At 46.0% G+C, this 24,402-nt stretch overlaps 1 protein-coding gene across 1 annotated transcript in view; it reads left to right on the top strand.

The window, feature by feature from the left end:
• The first annotated feature begins 6,431 nt into the window (after positions 1-6,431).
• The window catches only part of SHISA9 (shisa family member 9), a 241,896-nt gene continuing 223,925 nt past the window's right edge, over positions 6,432-24,402 (top strand). The window contains exons 1-2 of the mRNA XM_083412550.1: positions 6,432-7,798; positions 19,168-19,295. Of these exons, the coding sequence (XP_083268676.1) occupies positions 7,173-7,798; positions 19,168-19,295 (754 nt within the window). The 5' untranslated portion in view covers positions 6,432-7,172. The remainder of the gene's footprint in view (positions 7,799-19,167; positions 19,296-24,402) is intronic.

Here is a 24,402-nt window from a genome sequence, read left to right as displayed (position 1 = left end):
ATGCTAGTTCTACTCATAATAGACCCATTGAAAGTAATAGGCATTCCAAACATATTCATTGATTGAAATGAGTAGGACTTAGTTGTTTACAATCCGGTGTGACTTGTTTATGTGGGGGAGAGAGAAGAACACCATGTGCATTGCCATTCCAAGGAGAGGAAGCATCTCAGGCTTTGAAGTGCATCCTTGGCCAATTTTCAAGCTGTGTGATGAAGCTGACATTGCCTGTTGCATCTTCCCTTGTAGCAGAATGTTCTTTGCTAAGCAAAACACCCATTTCCTCGCTCACACCGTTAACTAAGGACTTTGAAGAAATGAAAAGCTGCAAAATGGTAGAAATGTAGAGATGATTTATTTATGCTCAGAATCTTGTCTGGAGGCATTAATGGAAGAAAACACACAAATGCATGAATATACTACAATACTTACCATAGAAAGAATGTAAATGAGTAAATAAAATAATAAATCCTGGTTGGGAAGGGGGTACAAGAACACCTGCAATAGGAAGACAAGGCCTCGTTGGTGGTGGTGCCACCATTGGGCGCTGCCCAGTTGGCAGTGACCTCTGTTGGGCTTTCTCAGTTGTGGTTCCCCTCTTGTGGAATGCCCTCACTGGTGAGATGGATCCATTTCTCTCATTACTGACTTTTAGGAGGAATTTCAAAATATTCCTGTTTACCAAGGCATTTGATGGCTGAAAGATGCTGCTCTTGGCAACCCAGGAGGCTTGGCAACCCGGAATACTGGGAGAATGCAATTTTATTTTATTTTTATTATTATTTTTAATCTTTTCTACTTCTTCCTGCCTCAGAACTCATTCTCTTTCCCACCATGCTTCTGAGGCAGACAGATGTCTGTCTGGTCTCCAGTCCAGCAGAGACTCCATTTTGAACTCAACTATGTATTCTGTAATCTAGAAGTCGAATTTCCCTGCCTTGTTTTTGTTACTGTTACTGCTGGAACCCAGTGCAGGACTTTATGTAAGCAAATGCTGTTTTTATGCTTGCTTTACAGCCTGTTGTGTGATTCTTTTATTAAGAGAGGGGGAAACCCAGTCTGCTACCACAGCATGGATAAATACCAAGAAGGCTATACAGTCTAGTCTCAAAGTTTTCCATTTAATGCTGCAAAGCATAGTGTTTTAAACTCTACTAACGAGGCGAATAGGGGACGCGGGTGGCGCTGTGGGTAAAAGCCTCAGCGCCTAGGGCTTGCCGATCGAAAGGTCGGCAGTTCGAATCCCCGTGGTGGGGTGCGCTCCTGTTGCTCGGTCCCAGCGCCTGCCAACCTAGCAGTTCGAAAGCACCCCCGGGTGCAAGTAGATAAATAGGGACCGCTTACTAGCGGGAAGGTAAACGGCGTTTCCGTGTGCGGCTCTGGCTCGCCAGAGCAGCGATGTCACGCTGGCCACGTGACCCGGAAGTGTCTCCGGACAGCGCTGGCCTCCGGCCTCTTGAGTGAGATGGGCGCACAACCCTAGAGTCTGTCAAGACTGGCCCGTACGGGCAGGGGTACCTTTACCTTTACCTTTAACGAGGCGAATGAATTCTAAGCATTAAACTGAATACTTTAAATATTCTGCTCACACACGTGAGTAAAAGGGAGGATAAATGGTAAAATGAAATATTCTATCCTACTTACAAAATTCATCCAATACTTTAATGGAAAGAGAACAGGGAGCATGTAAGGAAAGGGTTGGAAATTTCCCAAAGTTATAACCAGCAACCTCCATCTTAGGAATGCAGCACTGTGATACTGTGCAAGAACTTTTCTGGGCTTCAGATCTAAGTGCTCTGCAAGGCTGGAGCTTCCACCTTCATGCTGTTACTTCTTTCTTTTCAGTATATTTAGTGCTAACATTCTCCCAAAGAGCTTTACACGGTTAAATAATAAATAATGGCAGAGAAGCAAAGGTATTGGCAAGGGAGTAAAGACAGGTGTTCCAAGGAGAGCTGGAAAGAGGTAACAGTTTTAAGAATTAAATATTAAAGCCACGGAGGGCTGGGGCTGAGATGGAATGGATTGTTTTTCTTTTGCTTTAGAGTCCCTGGGCTTTGCTTCTCACCCACTGGCCAATAATGTCAGGCTGGCTGTCAAAATGTTTAGTGGAATCATCACTGTACTCTCCAGTCCTATTTTTAAGAGGAGACCAAGAATGGCAATTAGCTAACTACAGCCCTCTCCAATTTCAGACGTCTGCTTTGTCCTCTGAATCACCTTATTGTTTATTTACTGCACCTTCATGATTTCAGGGAGGAAGTTGGCTGGAGAGATCCAGACACATCAGCAGTTCAAAATCTGAGATGCAAGAGAAAAGGGTGGCGAGAGCAACCAGCTTCTGCCAAGGTTTAGCTTGGTACCAACTGCCTTGGGCTAAATACACAGTCTGAGCTTCTGATCTTACGGCTGGCTGTGAGAGGCAGACATTAGAGAAGATGCTGGAGAACAGGTCTTCTCCCAGTACAATGTTGTATGTTGTGGTGTTGAACCACGGTAGAATGTTGCATGACTTTGATGACATGAATGGGGAACCACAGACCCTCAGAACTACCATGTTGCAACCCTCACTGGTTGTGCTTCATACCCAGAATGCTTTTGCCTGACTGGGATGTACCCTGGTAATGCCTCTCGCTTGTCTGGATGGATGAAAGCGAAACTAGCCTACAGGACAAATATAAAATGTACATTCATCACTCTGCCCACTTCTGCTGGTGTTCCCACCCACCATTGACATGTGGCCCTTGGAAGGCTGCCTGGAAAGCAATGTGGCCCTCGGGCAGATAACAGTCCTCAACTCCCAATTTTCAACATCTATACACAGCTTTTTTCCATTATTGAACTCATGGTCAAATACATGAGGTCTCTTATCCAGTCACTGACATCTCCTTAGTTTTAGTCCAGTTTTCTGCATAATGTGTTGGGAATCATTCTGCAAAGAAACAGTAAGGATGTTTGTACCTTTAAGAACAGTTTCTGTGAGCTCTGGGCAGATTGGTTACAGCTGGTCATGACTATAAAAGGAGGAAAAGTTGCAGTTTGACTTTGCCTGCAAGGAAAAACACCCACAAGCTTTGTTGTTTTATAATAAAACCTTTATTTGATTTGGTTTTACGCCGGTCTCGTGGTGTCATAGCTTCTGTCATCTGCAACCAGTGGGGAAAAAAACCCCTCTAACATAATGTGCTTCAGGTCACATCCTAGGACCTCAAGAAGCCAGGAAACTGTGCAATACTAAGTCAAACCATTGGCCTATCTGGTTTAGTGCCGTCTACAGTGTGTCATGAACTGGCAGGACAACAGGGAGGAGGAAGAGGATCCCGGTGAGGGATGTAACTGGGTCTGGGACAAACCAGGGCAAATGGGGGATGGGGAAGGAAGTACTCACAGGGTGACAGAGGATCGTGAGGGGATGGGGGGTGGCTCAGTGCTCAGGAATCAAAGCAACAGGACCCATCACCAGAGCCAGAGGAGCCCCTGTCCCCATGAATATAGCCAGCTTTGAGGCATAGGGAGCAGCAGGAGAGGTGCTCTAGGCAATGGCCCACAGCCCAGCTCCCTAGCTGGTCAGGTGGGGCTTGCTAGCTCTGGGAGGAGGGGTGTGATTCCTCAGCTGGATTTGGCTTAGAACAGGTGAGGGTCACATGCCTCATCAAGCCCAGATGCTGCAATCAGCATGCAAAGTACAAAAAGAAAGCACAGCTGAGATGCCATGTCTGCTCAACTGCCCATGTTTGTGGACCTTGGTTTGGATGCTCCTGGATTTCTATAGAACTGTGCTTCGGGTTTGATTCTGGACTGTGCCCTGACTGCTGGACTTCAGACTTGGCTACTTGGATTGACCCTGAATTGCATTTCCTGGCTGTTGGACTTTGCTTGTGTGGCTTGACTCCTGGACTTGGGCTTTGGACATGACTTGCTGCCAGGTAGGCCAGGGGTTCAGGACACAGTGACTGGCAGCAGCACTCCAGGGTTTCAGACTGGAAGCCTCTCTTAGCCTGACCTAGAGAGGCCAGGGATTGAACCTTGAACCTCCTGCACAGAAGGCAGATGCTTTGCCAGTGAGCTACAGACCTTCATAGCAACAGCACAGTGACACCATGTCTTGCAGCAGATATAGGTGTAAAGAGGGAGTGTGGCAGGGACAGAAGAGATCAAAACATTAAGCTCAGCCCACTCCATGTCTGCCACCTCACCCACCTGATCAATACAGCATTGCCACCACAGAGCACAAATATTAACTTGAGCTTTGTGTATGTGAATTTATAGATCACCATAAACGTATGTGGCACTTTACAAAGTATGGCAGATCCCTGTTCCAAGGAGCTTACAATCTAATATGTGATATGGGGAGGCTAGGGAGGAAAAAGAGAGGTGGAGGAAAGGCATTCAGTTATGCGCATCTTCCCCTAAAAGTCCTCATGCTGTGCTACAAATATAAGTGGAAGTCAATACTGTCTTCTGACTCGTGTGATGGCATCATGGAACCTGGACTCCAGCTCATCTATGGATGTAGTGGATCATCTTAGATCATCTTATCAGGCCATCATATTTCACTGCCCTTCTGTACTGTGACTATAACAGGGCTTATTCTGCAGGGAAGCATGATAAACAAGGCGGAACATTAGACACACTGGAAAAAGTGACACATGAATAATGCTCATACCATAACACATGTGTGGCAGTCTTGGATCCCTCCCCCATGCGTGCAGAGTTTTGCAAAACATCTGCGGAAAAGGTCATCCAAAATGATCAAGGGGCTGAAACAACTCTCCTATGATGAAAGGTAATCAGATTTTACCTTTGGGGGGAAAAGTGTGTGTGTGGAGGGGGTAATGATAAAGGTCTGTATTAAATTATGCATGGTGGATAGGGAGATGTTTTTCTTCCCTTCACAATACTAGAAATCAGATTCATGTAATGAAACTCAGTGCTGGGAGATTCAGGATATAGGATCAGAAAAAAACTATTCACGCGGTGCATAGTTATACTATGGAATTGGCCGCCCCAATATGTGGTGATGGCAGTCAGCTTGGATGGACTTAAAGAAGGATTAGACAAGTTCATGGAGAACAGGACCATAAGTCTTATACCAAGTTAGACCTTTGGTCCGTCTATTGTCTCAGCAGTGACTCTCCAAGATTTCAGATGGAGGTCTTGGCTAGCACTACCTGCGGACACCAGGAATTGCAGCTGGGACGTTCTACATGCACAGCAGATGCTCTGCTACTTGCCCTATGGCCCTTCCTGAAACGGTTATCCATGGTTACTTGTCATGATAGCTATATGTATTTGCCACCTCCAGGAACAGAGGCAACATGCCTCTGAAAATCAGTTGATGGGAGAACAGGAGGAGAGTACTATTACACACCAACCCAATCTCTGATTCCAGGAGCTGCAGAGAGGGGTTGCATTCTCAGTTTCCAGAGAATGAAGGTCAGCAGAGACTGTGGTGTCTTTAGGATGTATGGTTTTCTTTCCACACGTCTACAAGCTAAGCATAGGATGGAACTGGTGACAGCATTAACATTCCCTTAGATCTTGCTTTCCCTTTAGGTTTCTTGAACCCTCCCCCCAAAGTGCAGCTTAGGCTTAGCACAGAACAAAACAGGTTTCTCCCCCCCCCTCCAGCCTGCTTCCAGATCTCTCTCTCTCACTCTCTCTCACACACACACACAACCATACACCCCTCTGATTCTTGTTCTCCTACATAGCAGCTAGGTGAAATGGAAGGGGTAGGCCTACCCGTTTGTTCTATGGCACAGAGCAGCTTCTTTGGTTATGCTAACTGTGGTGCCTAACTAGCTAGCCAAAGTCATTACTTTAATAAAGGTATGCTTTGGCATGCTTGCTCTTATGCATTCTACGCTCACAGATACAGGACTTCAAGAATGGGAAGGGACTCTGGCCATCATCCAGACTGAACTCTCCCAAAACTCATAACAGTACTGCTGTGCTCATGTCTTGACTGTGCATTTCTAAGAGACATTTGGTTGACCATTGTGGAAAGCACACTGGACTAAATAGTGGACTAGATAGACCTTGCCTTCTGAGGGCCACAGGCAGGGGCAGGGCCAGAGGCAAAGAGGACAGAACAATAAATATGTATTTCACCTTTGTTCAGTAAACTAGTTTTTCCACACACACACACACACACCCATTTCTGTTCAGATAAACAAGAGGCATTATAAGAGCTCCAGCTCCTGGGTTTCTAGTAAAAAAAAATACCCCAAAGTAGACCCCCATCCCTCAAGTCTGGAGTTTGCCCACTTCTGGAATAGACTGGTTCTGAAAGATGCTGGAGGAAGTGGGGGGTTGGCTGTGTCACCCCTTCCCCCCAAAAGCAAACTGGCCCAAAATCTGTTATGGATGTGCTCGCTCTGTATCACCAGGTTGCTTGCCCCACCCGCTCAGAGCCTTTGGTTCCGACCTAATTCTCTGCCCGACTGCTTTCCCACCGGTGAGGTGGGGCACACGCAAACTGTTCCTGGCTCCCATGCCAGGAAGAAGCTGCAGTCTCCTCCCCTCTCCTCCTTGCAGGAGAGGCCGGGGAGGGCGCGCGTCTTCTAGCAAGAGAGTTTCCCTGCTGGAGAACTTGGCGAGGTCTCCTCTGCCCGTTGGTGTGCGAGCTGGATGGCAGCTGGAGAGCGAAGCCAGTTGAGTCGCGTCCTCCCCTCCCTCTAGAGACACCATCGCTTCTCCATCTCCCCGCCCCTCGCAACCACCTACCGCTGCAAAACCGCTCTGCAGCCGCTGCCGCCGCCACCACCCCGCGCTCCGATTTCCCCAGAGGCTTCTTACCCCTTCCGCCCCCCTCGCCGACCACCCTCCTCCGCGCTTTTGGACCCTCACTCATCCACGCTCGCTTTTCCTGCCTGTCTCCACGCTCCACAAGTGCCGCGCGCAGTTCACTCCCCGCGCTCTGAGGCTTCGGAAGGTGGGGGGGGGGGGGAGAAAAAGAACAAGAGAGAGAGATTGAGAGAGAGAGAGAGAAGAGGTGGGACTGGCACCCCCGCCCCCCAGCTCCGCATGCTCGGCAGAGGCGGCCCTGCAAAGCTGCGCGGCCGCTAGGAGCTTCCCAGCGCGCTGAAAGCCACGGAGCTGTCCACGGTGCTGAAACCCTGCGCGGGCTGCCAGGCGAGCGGGCTCCCCGCGGTTGCCCGAGAGCCCCCTTTATGTGCAGTTCTTGGCGCATCGCAGCAGCGTCGAGCGGCTTGAGTTGCGGCGGCGGCGGCGGAGACAGCCTCAGCTCGCCCGGGCTGGCGCTGAGAAGGATGAAGGGCTTCCTCCGGCTGTTCTTGAGCTACTTGGTGGCGGACCTCCTCACCCTTTTGTGCCGGGCGCAGGAAAAAGCCGGGCAGCACTTGGGCAGCATCGTGATGCTCTCCGGGGGGAACCAGAGCCGAGAAGGGGAGCAGCACGTCGACGCCTCGGAGCCGCCCCCGACCCCGGAGGAATGCAGGGGCTACTACGACGTGATGGGCCAGTGGGACCCGTCGTTCAATTGCAGCGTCCGGGAATACCCTTTCTGTTGCGGCACTTGTGGCTTTCGCTTCTGCTGCAAGTACCGGAAGGGCCGCTTGGATCAGGATATCTGCACCAACTACATCAAGCCCCCCTGGCTGAACGGGCGCAAGACGCCCAACCGCCCCGTCGACCCTTCCCACGACCCCACCCGAGACAAAACCAACCTCATCGTCTACATCATCTGTGGGGTGGTGGCTGTCATGGTACTGGTGGGCATCTTCACCAAACTGGGGCTGGAGAAAGCGCATCGACCTCAGAGGGAACACATGTCCAGGTAAGGCGAGGCTTAACCACCTTTTTTCGGATGTTGTGTGGTGGGGGATGACGACCCGCGAACTCAGCCCGAGCACAGAGGCGGCCACCTGCCCGAGTCTCTGTGCGCGTGTTGAGCCTAAGAAAGAACTCCCGCTGGCCTTAAAAGCCATGACTACAAAACCACCGTCGCTGGAGTCCCCCGCCTCCCCACTTTCTTCAGGGCGCGCTGGTGCCCTCTCCCACCCTCGATGGGGCATGTAAGAACCAGTAGCCACCCCCTGGTGTGTTAGCCAGATGCTTGCACAGGGATTAACGCACATGTCTTGGTGCAGCGGCGGCCGAGCAGCTCCAGATAGTGAAAAGATTGGGTGAGGGGCGCGCGCGCACAGAAGCTCACTCATGATGGAGAAGCGCAGCAACAGCAAAAAAATAACAAATGTGGCGTTTAACTCTGCTTGCGAGGTCTGCCGGTAACTCTCTCTCTCTCTCTCTCTCTCTCTCTCTCTCTCTCTCTCTCTCTCTCTCTCTCTCTCCACCGCTTTCCAACTGTTGCGCTTACGGGGCAAACTTCTCCGCAGTGGCTTGTAAACACTGTCTCTTTCTCTCACACACCCACCCCTTCATTTGAGCATCTCCTTGGTTTTCAGGTACAAAGCGGGCACAATCTCAGCTCGCGGGTGCATGAGCCTCCACACCTGAGAAACCTGCTCCCTAATATTGAAAGGAAAGGATGAAGCACAGCAGGGAGATTGCAGAGAAGGACCCCAGACTGAGGGTCTTGATGAGACAGAGGTTCATATAATATCTCATTTTACAATGAGGCCAATGAGGAAGTGGACTGGTGTCTCTGTGTTGTGTTGTATGCTTTGCATCTATCAAGTAACTGGCTGTTTCAGATCAAATATAACACACACACACAATGGCAAATTAAGCTGATGGGTGCTGCTCTAACCACAAGCTGGCGATCAGGCAAGTGGGCACAATCCCACTTTTGGCTGCCTCTCCCTGCCATTCTAAATACACACGCGCGCACACACTCCCCCCAAATTGTGTCAACAGTAGAGAATCAAAGACCCAACCCGTTTGTCAAATCATTCGGTCTGTCTGATTCATTATGCTAATCCCCAACACATGAAAGCAAAACAGATGGAGAAAGACATTTGCAGATAAAATAAAAACAATTACAAAAAAGAAAGGAGAAGCAGCAGCAGCAGCAAATAGCTCTATTAAATTGATCCCAGCATAGCCAGGGGAACTTTCAAGATGAAGGCTGGAGTTGCCAGGATGCCTTCAGATGGACAGGGCTGTTTTGCTCTGGAAAGGTATAACTCAAAGGTAGTCTGGTTCCTCATCTCTCCCCGGTCTCCTCCTTTCCCCTCCCATGGACTCTGCACCTGGAGCATCTCCTTGTCCAAGATCCTGCTATTGCTTTGTGATTAACAACCTCCCCCTGCAACGAGACACCCAAAATAGGTTTCAGAATGCATCACCCGTTCTTTCACTAGCAATTATTTGCTATTTATAAACTGGCTGATGGGTGATCATTTTTACTACCAAGGAGGAGAGCAGCAGAGCACAGGAATTCGCAGGCAACCCAACATGCTGTGAATCCAGGGTTACAAGTGGAGGGTTATCCAAAAACGCCCTCCTGGGTGTGAGAAGGCTCAGCCACTAAATGAAGGCCAAGAGCAGGTGGAGAGTGAGATTCCATTCTGTCCTCTGCCCCTCAAATCTTGGCAGAGGTTTGGGCACCCTCCTGCATCTGCTTCTATAGTGCCTACGTGGACAGGTAGGCTGAAAAGGTGACACAGTGACAATGAGCAGGACAACCTCTGAGCTAGGAAGGGGAGGTGATGGTTTGCCTCTGGTTAATTTGTGGCAAGTGCCTGTGCTCATCATTCAGACATTCAGTTCCATGCAAAGATTGTCTGCAGGAGCCTCCCAGCAACTCCACCTATTTCCCCTTGTGGGTGTTTTACGCTTGGAACTCTCTCTCTCAGGTTCTTTAGATGGAGCTACCCAGGGAAGGCCCATAGCTCAGTGCCTTTGCATGCAGAAGGACACAGGTTCAATCCCCAGCATCTCCAGGTAAGGCTGGGGAAAACCCCCTTCCTGAAACCCCCAAAACCTGCTGCCAGTCAGTGCAGATGGCACTGAACTAGATGGACCAACAGTCTGACTCCGTATAAGGCACCTTCCTATATTCCTCTTCAACTCGCTCCTTAAACCCCATCATTTATACAAATCCCATGCTTAACTTCTGCCCACCTTCCCCCAACATCTTTTCCCAACCTCAAGGAAGTCTAAATATCCCGGAAAGGGGAAAATTAGGCATTATAAATAGTGGTCTTCAGATATCTGAGAGAGATGGGGCTAATTCATCCCCAGTTAATCTAGAGTATAGGACTCAAACCAACAGATTCACATCCCAGCAAAGCAAATGGCAACTAAACATTAGGAAATATGTCCTGGTGATAAAAGCTGTTCAGCGTTGGAATAGAGTATTTCAGGAGGTGAGGGTTTCTCCTTCATGAAAGGTGCTCTTTTTTGCAGAATTTGGATGGCTGCTTATCAATGATGCTGAACTCATGGATTTTCTACAGATAAACTCTGAGGTCTCTTCTAACTCTAGAATTCCATGTATTTGCCCCATTTTCCCCCTTTATTGCTTTTGCCACACTTCTCTTTGCCTTCTCACCTGTCTTCTTCCTACTAGCAAAGCTTCATTGGGGACAGCTGCCTTTTTGTGTATGTGCTTATTCTATAAAGTTGTCATATATATATATGACAAATATTGCATACCCCAAACTGCTAGTTTATTCATGCAACAGAGCAGCTGGGATTGAGGACACTTCAGCAGTGAGATGGTTGCCGGAGTGATTCTCAAGGACGAAGATACATAGGAAAACGTGTCCAATGAATGTACCATTTTTGGATAAGCCAATAGCTCATAGGAGAGCACATGGAATGAATGCAGAAGGTTCTGTGTTTGAACCTTAGTATATCTAGCTGAAAGGGACCCCAGGTTGTTTCTTTAAATGGAATCACAGGTCCTTTTCTGCCTGAGACCTGGAAAGCTGCTACTGGTCAGCATACACAGCTCTAGCCTATATGTACAAATTGTCTGATCTAGTATAAAGCAGCTTTTAATGTTCATTAATGTTTGCTCAGGAGCAATTCTCTGGGCTGAAACTTCTGCAAAGCAACTGGGGTCCTCTATTGACAAGTTTTCCCGGCACATCTCTACGCACTTACAACTGCTGGAATTACTCCAGGAATCATCGCTGGGCTGCAAAGGGGTCCACAGTAGCTCCCAATACTCCTCATTCCTTAGAGAAGGTGCTTATAATTACCTTTCTCATTGATCCTCATCCAAACTTAAACGTCTTACCTGTTTCAAATGCTGTTGAAGGAGGGAAGCTGTATGGTGTTCACTTACAGAAACCATAATCCCTCAACTCCCTGTTGCTCATCTAACAGTGGTATGAAAGTTTCTGGTGAGATCTTGCTACTTAAGTTAATGGATGAGATTCATAAGGGGACGTGTTTCAAACCCCTTCTGGCCAGCATCTGTCAAGATTAAATGGCTAGTCCTCAACAAGTCCTCTATTGCTGCAGATTAGTTCATGATATTTGAACTCCACAGTGCTCTTTTGTTACCTGGTCTCCAAACTTAGGACCAGAAGCAGCTGATGAAAAGAGAATGATATGATGGAAGGCAAGGGGCAGAATCAGATGCCTGCTTGGTATATATTCATGAAAAATAACCAGGTGGGAAGACTTTAAAGATTTCTGGTGGGTGTGGGGAGTGAATTCAGGGGACAATTATCCAACGAGCTTAGGAAGGCATAGGACACTTGCCACCAGGAATTCATTGTAATTAAGTAAAACAGGAATGTTACACATTTTCAATAGAGGAGAGGGACAAATACTGGTGTCATCAAGGCAGCACTTTGGGACAGATGTCCCAGAGCAATGCTCAGCAGAATGAGCAGTGCTGGTGTACCACAAGGAGAAAGAAATTAAGCAACACACATTATCTTCCCATTTGACCATTAAGTCAAGATTGTAAAAGTACCTAACTCCACTGTTGAGGACAAAAATATTGTATCCATGGCTATGTTAACATTCCCTTTGCTGTTCTATCTGGCTCTTCCATCTACTTCGCCCCATTCATTTTGGGTGGCCCAAAGACTTTGGGGGAGAGAAGTGAAATACTCTGGCTTGTCCCACTGAACTAGGTCACATTTAAAGCACTCTGCTACCACTTTAAACAGTCATGGCTCCACCCAAAGAATATTGGGAACTGTAGTTTGTTAAGGGTTCGGAGAGTTCCTAAGAGACACCTATTCCCTTCACAAAGCTACAATTCTCAGAGGCTCCACAGAGGCTTCACAGAGTGTGTGACAGAGGCAAGGGGCCAGGAGATTGACCCAGCAGAGGGGACCAGTGATTTATGGGGTTTGGCACCCGTCACAAGGCAGGAGCAAGGGCAGGGGGAGGGGGAGGGGGAAGAGTCAGAGCATTCTGAGATGGAGGAAGGCACGTGGAATGTGGTGGAAAATGCAGAGGCTGTTCCAGTGACAGACGTGTCAGTAGATTACTCACCTTTCCCTGCCCTACTGTCTCCTAGAACCAGAAGGGGCTTGAAGTGGGACAACTTCCATGCTAAAAAAGTCTTGGGTTGCAGGTGTGCAACCTGTCAGGGCAGGGTATATAAACTGGCGGAGAGGAGGACAACCTTTTGGTGCAACTGCTCCTCAGGGTGCAGATCTGAGGGACAGCCGTCTTGTTGCCAGAAGTGTGTGTGTTTGTGTATGCACGCACGCACGCACACATCTAGAGCACTGTGGGAGTTGCTGTAAGTGCTTGTTTTGTCAATGAAGACTGAACTATCAGACATATGCCTTCCTTAGCTGGGTGGGCCAGGAGAGACATATAACTAGCCCCTGGGAGAATAAATTGCTGGACTAAATGAGGCTTTGACCTGATCAAACAGGCTCTGCTTATATTTCCTCCCAGTAAACAGCAGGAATAAAATCAATCAACGTCCAAGATTGGCCTGTGGTTGATTTGAAATCAATGTTTACCCTTGCTCAGAAAAGTAGCATTAAAAAAAAAGAAACTTTAATAACAGGAATTTAATAATGGAACTTTAGCTGTGAACTGCGATAAGCGATCCTTTTAGCTCAGTCATGTGCATGCTTACTCAGAAGTTGACTTCAGTGGCACTTTCTTCCTTGCAGCAGCTGAAAGATTGTCTTAGTGGCGATCTACGATAAGAGAATGAGGAAGTCCATTTGGACATGACAGAAGCAACGAAGTGTTTCAGGAGCTTGGAAGGGAAGTTGAAGCTCTTGCAGAATAAACACAACAGATGGGGAATTGGATGGCTGGTGCATGGCTCAATCTGTACATCAGAATTGCAAATGTGTTTAAGAATCGTCCACTCTCTGCACCACAACTCCACCCTAATCAATAGGTGGACAATATCTTTATTAGGACTGTCCCAAAATAGGGACCAAACTTTTGAATTCTCCAAAACTGTTCATCAGGTGGGATGTTAAGCAAAACTCAGGCATAGGTACCGCACTTTCATGCAGCAAACCAAGGCAATGGCCTCATTCGTAAGAACAGAATATGAACCTGCTAGATCAGGCCAATGGCCCAACTCTTTCAGAACCCTATTTCCACAGTGGCCACCCAGATGGGAAACCCACAAGCAGGGACATGAGCACAACAGCATCCTGCCCCCTTAGGATTCTCACCAGCTGGTATTCAGGGGCATACTGCCTCCAACAGTGAAGGCAGAACATAGCCATGGTGGCAACGAACCGGCAAGCCTTGTTCTCCATGAATTTGTCTAATCCTCTTTTAATGCCATCCAAGGTGGTTGCCACCATTGTCTCCTGCGTCGATGTGTGTGATTAGCATCTTCTGGGCTCCTGCTCACTTAACTCAATGGTCAATACTGTTGCTGCCGCCCTTCTACTTAGGCATGGCTACTGAATAGGCTGACGGGACCCCCTTCCTCAGTGTAGGCAGAGAGGCCGCCAGGGCTGCTGCCAGCAAAATGGTTCAAAAATAAGCACAGTGGTGGTGGGATGAGGAAGGGATGAGTGAAAGTGACAGCGGTGAGAGAATCTGCATTGGTATTATGCTGGCTTTGGAAGAAGCACACATTTACACAAGCATTCCCTTGACCTGAGTCTCCTGTTTTAATGGCTGGGCTTTTAAAAATTACATTGCTTTATTGCATATTTTAATTGTGGATGTTTATATTTTAATAGGTTTGTTTCATGGTGTTTTTAAATTACCCTTGTTTGTTTTAATGTTAGTGGAAATGGTTTTTATGTTTTGAAGACCACATAGAAACCCATTTGGCCATTAAGTGGTATATCAATCAATCAATCAATCAATCAATCAATGATAACAGGAGCGGGGTGTAGCAACAGCAGAGTTTGCTGCCTAAGGAGGAGCAATGTCTTGCCCCATATCTGACGGTGGGGGTGTGGGGAGAGGAAAGAGAAAGGGAAAAGTTGGTTTGGGGTAACATCAAACTTACATAGCATCTGCTTACTTGCTGAAATGAACTCCCCTCTCCTTCCCCTCCCCCCCATGCTCTGTTCTGGGGCACACCTGAGCCCCCACAGAGCAGATACGGGTGAGGCATGTGCAGTTGTGAGAGGTAGGAAAGCCCCATCGCACAAGCAAGAGTCCTTGTATTGGCTTTGGCTAGTGAAAAACATGAGTTGACTTCAGCCCCTAGTTTGCATGTAGATATGTATGGAAGAGTATTCATCCACAGGAGACCCTACTGGCAACTTATATAAATCAGGGATGGGGAGCTTGTGGTCCTTTTGCTGTTGCCCAATTGCCAGTGAAGATGGGAGTTGTAATCCAACAAAAACAGGAGGTTCCCCATTGCCGCTATAGATTCTCTAACCTGATTGCAAGCCAGTGTATTAGCTATGAATATTAGCAGCAAACAACAAAGCTCCTAGTTTGAAAGCCCATGAATTAATTCCCCAGGAACAAGTCGAGATATTGTTGCAGGAAATGCCTCTGCAGACGGCATCTAAAATGTGGATGTTCTACACATGCCACACTTGGCTGGGCGTCTCTGGCCACTCATATGCATGTGTTTGGCTTTCAAGAAGCAGGCACACATTTTGATGATGCCCATGCTATTTGGGTTTCTTGCAGGAATTGTATTGTAACTGCAAGTGGTCTTCTGCTAGCCTGCGATGGCGTCCTTGTCTCAGCTCCCCAATTTGCAAGTTTGTTCTGTTTCCAGTCTTCAAGCTGGGAGTGCTGTTGCTAATGTAGCCAAAACATATTGCATATATTGGATTCCTATTGTATGTTAGCTCAGTGAACAAGACATTCTTCCAAGTTTTCTGCAGCCATTCTCCCGCTGTTGGAGGTTTTTTGTTTCTCCAAAACTGAGTAATGCAGTTATTGTTACTAAGGTTTCTAAAGCTGAAGAGGTTTGCACCGTTAAACTGGATTAAATCTCTCTGTTGTCCCAGTGCAATAAATCAACTCAAAAAAACAACAACACCTGCCCATCTTCTGCTTAGAAATGTGATGGGGAAATGCACCAAAATGCATCCCAAACAGAGCAGGTGCGGAGTTGTGGCTCAGATCGCCACGTTGGCCATGAAGCTCACTGGTTGACCTTGGGCCAGTCACTGCCGCTCAGCACAACCTACCTCACAGGGTTGTTGTGGGGATTAAATGAGGAAGGGGGAGAACCATGTACACTGCCTTGAGTTCATTGGAGGAAAAGGGTAGGATGTAAAAGCAATAAATAATAAAGTGTGGGGCAAATGGTTAATGGGAAGGCATATAACCATCACACAAACAAACCATGAGAAATTCAGGAGGAAATGTTGCTTGCCATATGACAGCCTTGGAAGCAAAGAATCAAGAGGAATGCTCAATAGTCAAACACAGTCTAACCTCTGCTTAAGTGAACCAGGATGAATGCTCAATAAACAGGTCATTAGATTTGCCACTTTTCTGCTCCCTGCCTCCCAGTCCCAGCACGAAGCCATCTCCAGCATTTGTGTAAAATATATGCAGCTACCTTAAGCTTTGGCCATTTTTTCTGTATCAAAAATCCTCTCTGAACTGACTGGATCTGTGTGCTGTGTGTGTGTGTGTGTGTGTGTGTGTGTGTGTGTGTGTGTGTGCTTTTTGTGGATTATTCAGGATCAGTCTATAACTTGAGGCTGTATTGGGATAATATTCCCCTCTTAGGAGCCTATTAATGTACACAGCTCTTTGGGATCTTTGCTAGCTGCGAGTTTTTCCTCTGCTATGTAGGCCAGCTCTGCAGTGGCGGGTCTTGAAGATTTGCTTCTTATTGAAGTGTCATTTCAAAATGCCCAAACTCATTCTGGCTACCTGCTCTTACAAATCTTCCTCCTCCTTCTTCTTTAACTGGATCAAGAAAGCACAACCTTCTCCTCTCTATTTTTTTAAATAAAAAGAACCTGGTGATCAGAAATCCATCTGACATTTAAATGACATAATACTGCCCCACAGTCAAGAATCACTGAGTATCATGTGTAATTAGCTCGCCATGCACATTAAAAGAGACTTCCAACAGTCTGAGAGTAAAAAGAAAAAAATCTGGATTAATTTTCTCCTCCCCTTTTTGCTTCACGTTTCTGTCAGTAGCATCCAGACTTGGTTAGTGGTTATATAATCTATGCTACCTAGAAGGGCCCAGCCAGACCAGGGACCCTGGCATGGTTTAAATCAGTGGTTCCTAAAGCTTTTTTTTTTTTTTTGGTGGGGTGATCATTGCCCCTTGGTTCTATAAATCCACCCCCAGTGCCTCCTACCCTATAAAAAGCATAACCAGAACAGCAGTCAGCATGACCCACTAAGGGAGATAAAGGTAAAGGTAAAGGGACCCCTGACCATTAAGTCTAGTCATGACAGACTCTGGGGTTGCGGTGCTTGCTCATCTTGCTTTATTGGCCGAGGGAGCCAGCGTACAGCTTCCGGGTCATGTGGCCAGCATGACTAAGCCACTTCTGGCGAACCAGAGCAGCGCACGGAAACGCCGTTTACCTTCCCGCCGGAGCGGTACCTATTTATCTACTTGCACTTTGACATGTTTTTGAACTGCTAGGTTGGCAGGAGCAGGGACTGAGCAACGGGAGCTCACCCTGTTGTGGGGATTCGAACCGCCGACCTTCTGATTGGCAAGTCCTAGGCTCTGTGGTTTAACTCACAGTGCCACCCGCGTCACTGAGGGAGATAATAACACAATAAAATTCAAAACAGTCACAATCAATTCACATTTATTCAAAGTCCAATTAAAACCATTTCATGTAATTCATTCAACATACTCATGAACTTGATCCAGTGATAACAGCTTTTCAAAGTCTGATAGTTATTTACATCTCCAGTGCCTCTTTGCTTGCTACCTGCTTGCCTCTTAGCGGACCTGGTAATTTTTTTGGGAGCCACTGGTTTAAATCATAGGTCTCCAGTCAGTGGGTCAGGACCCACAGGTGCGTTGCGAGGCCACACCAGATGGGTGTCAGCAAAGCTGTTGCCAACATGCTGGATTCCATCTTAGGCTGATCAGACCAAAGGAGCACTACAGGACCAGGACATGTTCTGATGAGATGCTCATTTTATCAATTTCCATGAGTGCTGGAGTATGGCAGGAGAAAGCTATGAGCCATTTTTTTAATAGATATATATTTCTGGGAAACCACATACTCATTCCTTTCCCCTTCCATATTGCAGGACTGGTTTTCATTTAGTAGTAATCTTAGGGGGGACCTCATAAAAACTAGGCTGCCCAAAGTGATTTATTCCCAACTAGGAATGGGGAAGAAATTTGATTTTAAAGGCAAACCTAACCTAACTAGCACTTTCTTTCTGAAACAATACACGGACTCAAACACTGCCATCTTTGGAAACTCACACTTCTGCAGATGTTGCAAGTAATATGTACAACTAGGTATACACCAGGGTAAAGTGTGAATACGATACTGAAAATGCCATACTCAGAAGGTTCATGTTAGGGAAAGTTGCTTTGCAAGATGTGTATATTAGGAAAAATGGCAAAGAAAAATGTGTATATCAGGAGAAATTTGCACAAAAATGCTGATGAATTTCCTTGAGGATTTTTTTTTGGGGGGGGGGGATCAAGCTGATGCAGAATTGTGGAGAACTGAACTAAGGAAATGTGAAGCCGATAGAAACTGAAATGGACACATTCGCCCATCCTTGTGCCTGTAGAGTTTGCCCAACTTTGCCAGCTGTGTCAAAGTTACTGCAGATGGTGAAGTTGGTGAACATCTCACCCATTTCTGTGAGCACAAAGTGGGGTGGAGTATGGAGAAATTCTACTGGAGGCAATGCTTCTGGGTGCTTTATAAACAAACCCACGAGAATCCAGAATGTGGGAAAGATATAGCTTCAGATGACATCATGAAATCAAATCAGCATGAAGGTGGTATATTTGCTTGAGGGTCTTGGGAACTGGCCTCATCCAAAAGTGTCTACACCTCCAGCAAAACCACAAAACAGACAGAAGCAGCATTTGCAAAGTATGTGTGTGTTTGTGTTCATGGACTCTTCCCCTGAGTCCTCACTTCGAAAAGGAACATTCTAAAAAGAAGCTCTGATAACAAGTTGTAGCTACCACAAACTGTTGCAGTATATCTTCCCACTCAAATATGAATACTCCTGTCCAGGGTTCCAGCCAGCCATGTGTGAACTCCTCAAGCATGACATTCTACTGTTTCTCTGGTTTTCTTTCCCATCATTCCATATCTCCTGGAGTTGACGGAGCACCCTCAGTCTTCATTGTATGTCTTTTTAAAAAAAGGAATTTCAAAAAACCCCTTTGTGTGTGTTTTTTTTAATTTCTCGTATCTCAGGAGGCACCCAAGTTAGTTGATACCTCCATTTTGTTTTTAGTGGTTTAGTTTGGGCTTCTGTCCTGTTGGCATGGGCTCACAAAGTTTGCTGTTAGTGGGAAGGGATCTACCAAAATTAAAATTTAAGAGTCTATTTCCAGGGCAGGAGAGAGAGAGAGAAAAGAGTTTGGATTTGATATCCTGCTTTATCACTACCCGAAGGAGTCTCAAAGCGGCTAACATTCTGCTTTCCCTTCCTCCCCCACAACAAACACTCTGTGAGGTGAGTGGGGCTGAGAGACTTCAGAGAAGTGTGACTAGCCCAAGGTCACCCAGCAGCTGCATGTGGAGGAGTGGGGAATCGAACCTGGTTCACCAGATTACAAGTCTACCGCTCTTAACCACTGCACCACACTGGAGAGAGGGGGAGAGCACGCCAAAGGTTTTATGGAAGGCTGCATCTAACTCTTTCCCCTTTCCCACCATTCTTTAGGGCTCTTGCTGATGTTATGAGACCAGAAGCTCCCTGCACAACAGACCACATGGAACGAGATCTCAACATTGTGGTCCACGTGCAGCACTATGAGAACATGGAAACGAGACCTCCTGCAAACAACTTGCGTGAGTTGCATTGTCTTGGTTTTTGCTTGGTCACGGTCAGAGATGTTTACAGCTGTGGGAGCCAGTCAATGGGTTCTTGCCAAGGAGAAAGGATCTTTTATTGCCTTGTCACTGAATTCGATAGCAGTAAAGGCTATGCCTTGGCAGTCAGCAAATGCTTTCAGAGTTTGGATTTCACTTTTTGTTTGTTCGGCTGTTGTTCCTCTGCCCCCAATATTTTCATCCCCTTCTGAAAGAGTTATCTTGAAACATTTATGCAATAGTTTGTTCTTGGTTTTATGCTTCACCTCAGAAGGACAAAGGGGGGGGGGACCCTCATGCAGCATATTCATTTGGAAGTAGGTCTCAGTAGGTTGTGCCCACTGCTAGTCCTACTCTGAGTAGGCCCACTGAATTCAGCGGACATGACTAATGGGCCCATTCATTTCAGTTGGTCTACTCTGAGTAGGACATAGTTGATGGGACCGACTCCCAAGGAGTCAGCTGCTGCCAAAGCCAGAATTAACAGAGGACTCGACACTTTGCAAAGTTGTCAAAAGAAGGATTATGGATTTTGGCTCAAAGAAGGATATTTGCTGGGAGGCCAGAGCTGAAGTAATGTAGAGATATCCCTCAGGCAGTGGAAAGGTTTATGATGTGCTGCTGTGCATCTTCAGTGTATAAATCGTACTTTAAAATGAGGATATTATACACTTGGATCTTCGTGTGGACAGATCTTGCTGCTGCTTTCTCTGCCAGATTGTTGGGGGATATTCTCTGTCTCCCACTGTATGGATGAAAAATGTGTCTGGCAGGGCAGTCCTATGCATGCCTACTCAGAAGTAAGTCTGGCCAAATTCAGTAAGATTTACTCATAGGTAAGTACATATAGTGTAAGTACCGTATTTTTTGCTCTATAAGACTCACTTTTTCCCTCCTAAAAAGTAAGGGGAAATGTGTGTGCGTCTTATGGAGCGAATGCAGGCTGCGCAGCTATCCCAGAAGCCAGAACAGCAAGAGGGATTGCTGCTTTCACTGCGCAGTGATCCCTCTTGCTGTTCTGGCTTCTGAGATTCAGAATATTTTTTTCTTGTTCTCCTTCTCCAAAAACTAGGTGCGTCTTGTGGCCTGGTGCGTCTTATAGAGCGAAAAATACGGTACATACATTTGTGTTTCAGCAGTGGGAGGAGAGGGAAGTGGGATTGGGGCATGCATTAAACCCTCTGAAGGATCAAGACCATCCCTTTTATATGTTTGTATGCTTGCTGTTGCCACGTTTGGGCAAAACATCTGCTGGAGAAAAGTATTTACATGATTACGTAAAGCTAACACTTTGAAATGTCTTAGAAGACTGCATTTTTTTGACAGTTCAGCAATGATGCTTGAATGTATTTATGCCTAAAGTAGGAGAAAGTTTCTAATAGCCAAGTTTCAGTTTCATCAAACAAAAGCTTCCATGCCATTTTTTCCCCCTATCAGCAAATGCAAGCAAGAAAAATGCATTTGGTAGGGGAAAAACATTTTATATAATTATATTTGGAGAGAAGATGGAGCAGTACAAAAGAATGGTAGCTGGCGATGACTGCTCCAGCCCACTTGGTGTTATTCAACTTCCAAGAATATCTCAGGCAAGAATGTAAATGGAAGGTCATGAGATCAAAAATTTGACATGAGTGTTTAGACCCTCGGTGCACTGAGTTCTTTTTTAAAATTGGAAATTGCTCTTTAATGTATTTATGGCAAATGGCAAGAGGCAAAATGCTTATTTGGGCAATTTATTCATTAGCTTTTCGGGACCTCTTGAAATGTTTTATGTTGGGGGAGGGGAGGGTTGTTTTGCTGATAATGTCAAAGTTGTTTCAAGCAGTTTCTTAACAAATACTCCCCTCCACCCCAGAATAAGAAATCTCAAATGGTGTCAGTCTTTGAAGTGTAATATGAACATACAAGTCCTTGTGGTTGGAATCGGCGATTTTGTCAAAGTTTGTGATGAAGGTGGGTTGTGATGTTGTGAGAGTGGGTTCTGCAAATGTGATGCAGCTCCCTGTTTGAAACCACTGACCTTAGGCTCAATCTGTATCTGTCTTAAGTTGGCTGACAGTAGGTGCCTGTTGGTTAAAACGTATGTGGAATGTGCAATTGAGTCACAAGATGATGGACAGGCAGTATTGGAGATGGAATTGCATAATAGCTAAAGGCCATTTTGGAACTTCGAGATACATGCTTGTTGAAGAGGTACGTCTTATGGCATGAGAAATGACTGCAACCTTGGTTGTGTCCCCCCACCCCGCTCAGAAAACTGCCTCTATTGCTCTGTTTTGTGGGTTTTTCTTACATACCACATGTATGATTCCACTGATGATGACAGGTAGAACAGGAGTAGTCAATACAGTGTCATCCAAGTGCTTTGGACTACATCTTACATCATCCCTGGCCATTGGCCACACTGACAGGGCCTGATGGGAACTGTAGTCCAACAACATCTGCCACCAACACATCGGCTATTACTGATGCATAATATCGTGCTTTTGTTTTCATCTTACATACAGTTGGGATGGATTGCGTTCAGGCTTCACTTTATACCTTTTCCATTCATATTCCTTTCCTCCCTAACCTCTGCCCACTGTCCGAATCCTCTCTTTTCCTACCCACTCAATAATTAGATCTTTTCTCCCAGATCATAACACCTCTCTCACCACACAACCCTTTCCCTTCCCTTCCCTCCCCCACCCGCTGTCCCCGAAGAAACATTTCTTTGTATTTGAAAGCCTAGCTTGCTCTAAATCCCAGGACACTGGTAGCAGTGTTACTCCCTTCCATGCCAAACTGGTTTAGCCAGTTGAGATGGGAATTTAGTTTAGTTTTCAGGGTGTGGTTGGGTGTGTATGTCCTTGCATCTACACAAGCATGGTTTTCTGTGTGGACAGAGCTGGAAGCAGTACAATTTTTTACGTTTGCCTTGAATGAAAACCTGCCTTTTATTTTTTACATCACTGCGTTTAGTAATCCAGCAGATGGCAAAGTTCCAAAATCAGTAAAGCAGAGCCGGGAAGCTTTCAAGGGACCGCATGCCAGTGGTAGTCGGGGCCAATGCAGAAGTGTGCAGGTACAATGCAAAAAGTAGTGAGGCTGCAATCACATTCTCTTTTGCGCACATCCATGCACAATAGGGGTAGCCAACATGGTGCCCTCTAATGATATTGTTGGGCTTTTATTCCCATCATCCCTGGGCCAGAATAGCCAATAGCCAACAGGCTATTCTGGGCCTATAGGCTATTATGGGCCAGAATAGCCAATAGGAGTGGGAGTTTAATTATATAAGGAGGGCTACTTTCTCTCTCTCTCTCTCTCTCTCATCCATTGTCACATAAAACACACAGCAATTCATTCATTATCTATTTTTCTCTCACCCACACAACCCCAGACTCTCACTCTTCCTGCCCCCTGCTATTAGGTGTGAATATTGCTAGGAGGCTCTTCGCAGATCTAATTGCCACGGGTGGCATTTTGCGTGGAAACAGGATTCACAGCACACTGCAATGGGTTAACCCTTCCTATACAGTGCTTTTCCCCCTGGGGGTATTCAAGGATATGCAGTACTAGCACCCTAGACCCTTTCAAAAAAAGGTTAAAAGTCTTGCACTCACTGTAACAACTTCATAGTGAGTACTGGCACACCCCCCCTCCCCTTTAAAACAAGCGCTGCCTATGGCCTATCTGTTTTCAGTGCTGTTGGCATCTTCAAAACTGTGGGGGGGGGGAATTATTGGATTATTTTTTTACAGAAAACTAAACCCATAACCATTGTTTATAAATGCTTTATGGATTTTGGTGGGAGTTCAGGAACTTGTACAACAGGGATGTGTGGAACAAGGAATTATACAGCCTAAACAATGGAAAATTGCTTTAGAATCCATATGGAATGTTTCCTAGTACCTGAAATTGAGATTGATCCAATTATTATTTGGAATATATTGGATTCCACAGAATTTGTGTAGGAAGCCACTGTTGAATACAGATAGATGTTGGAGGTGTAATGCTAAGGATGCCTCTTTGAGGCATATGATGGAGGGGGGCGTTCAGTGATTTATTCCTTTTGGTTTGAAGCTGCTACTCACGTAAATTTTGTATTGTTGAAATCCTTGATATTTGCAGATGTTCATGTACTTTTAACTGCATCCTTTCCCCCCTTATTAAACCTTATTAAATTGCAAATTTTTTTTTTAAATCATCATCATGATAAAATCTCCCTACCTAGTTGAAACCCTCACCCCCCTTATTTTATTTTATTGTCATACCGATATGTCAAGAAGCAGATCAAAGGTGTATTTTTTGGACATGCATATAGTCTAGAAACAAAACAAAGCAAGGCAAAATGTTGACACTGCAATATACCTGCAGTCTTGCCAAGGAATCAAAATGAACTGGAACTGAAAATGGAAAGGGGAGGGAAAAGAATGCATATTAAGTTACTGAAAGTTGAACGGAATCTTAACAATGATTTGAATGCGCATCAAAATAGAATAATGAAAGTGATGAGAAAATAAGAAAATCCCACTTCTGGTTTTTCCAGTGACTTCTAGCCACCTGCCCTTTCAGCAGGTGGAACAGGGAATTTCATGCATGTGGAGCAATACTAATTTCACTCTGTGGACAGGGGCTGGCAGAGCTGTGTTGGGCAGTGGGATGCTTCCACCCTATCCAGCACCCCACCCCCAGCATGATGGGTTAAAAGTTTGGAATGCATCCCATAAATGTGCCTTTTTAGTTCAACCCCCTGCTTAATGCAGGAATAGGTATGTAGCAAGCTGTCTTATCCTCAGGCTGACCACTGGAGTGCCATTTGACTAAGTTTACTCAAAGTAGGCCCACTGAAATTAAGGGACATGACAAAGTTAGGCCTTTTGATTTTTATGTGCCTATGTGTATACTGCAGTTTGTATGTAGCTCCTTGATGCATGTACTGTAGCTCAGTATTGTCTAGAGATTGTCAGAAGGCAGAGATTTCCATTCTGACCTATATTCATCACAATAAGCTTTGCACATGTACATCCAGGACATGCAGTTTAGTCAGTTCATATTGGACTTTGCCAAGAACTCTAATTTACCTTGTCAGCAACCTTGAACG

The sequence above is a fragment of the Podarcis tiliguerta genome (genome assembly GCF_965153285.1).
Source record: "Podarcis tiliguerta genome assembly, chromosome: 14".
NCBI lineage: Eukaryota > Metazoa > Chordata > Lepidosauria > Squamata > Lacertidae > Podarcis > Podarcis tiliguerta.
This window is presented reverse-complemented; position numbering and strand designations above follow the sequence as displayed.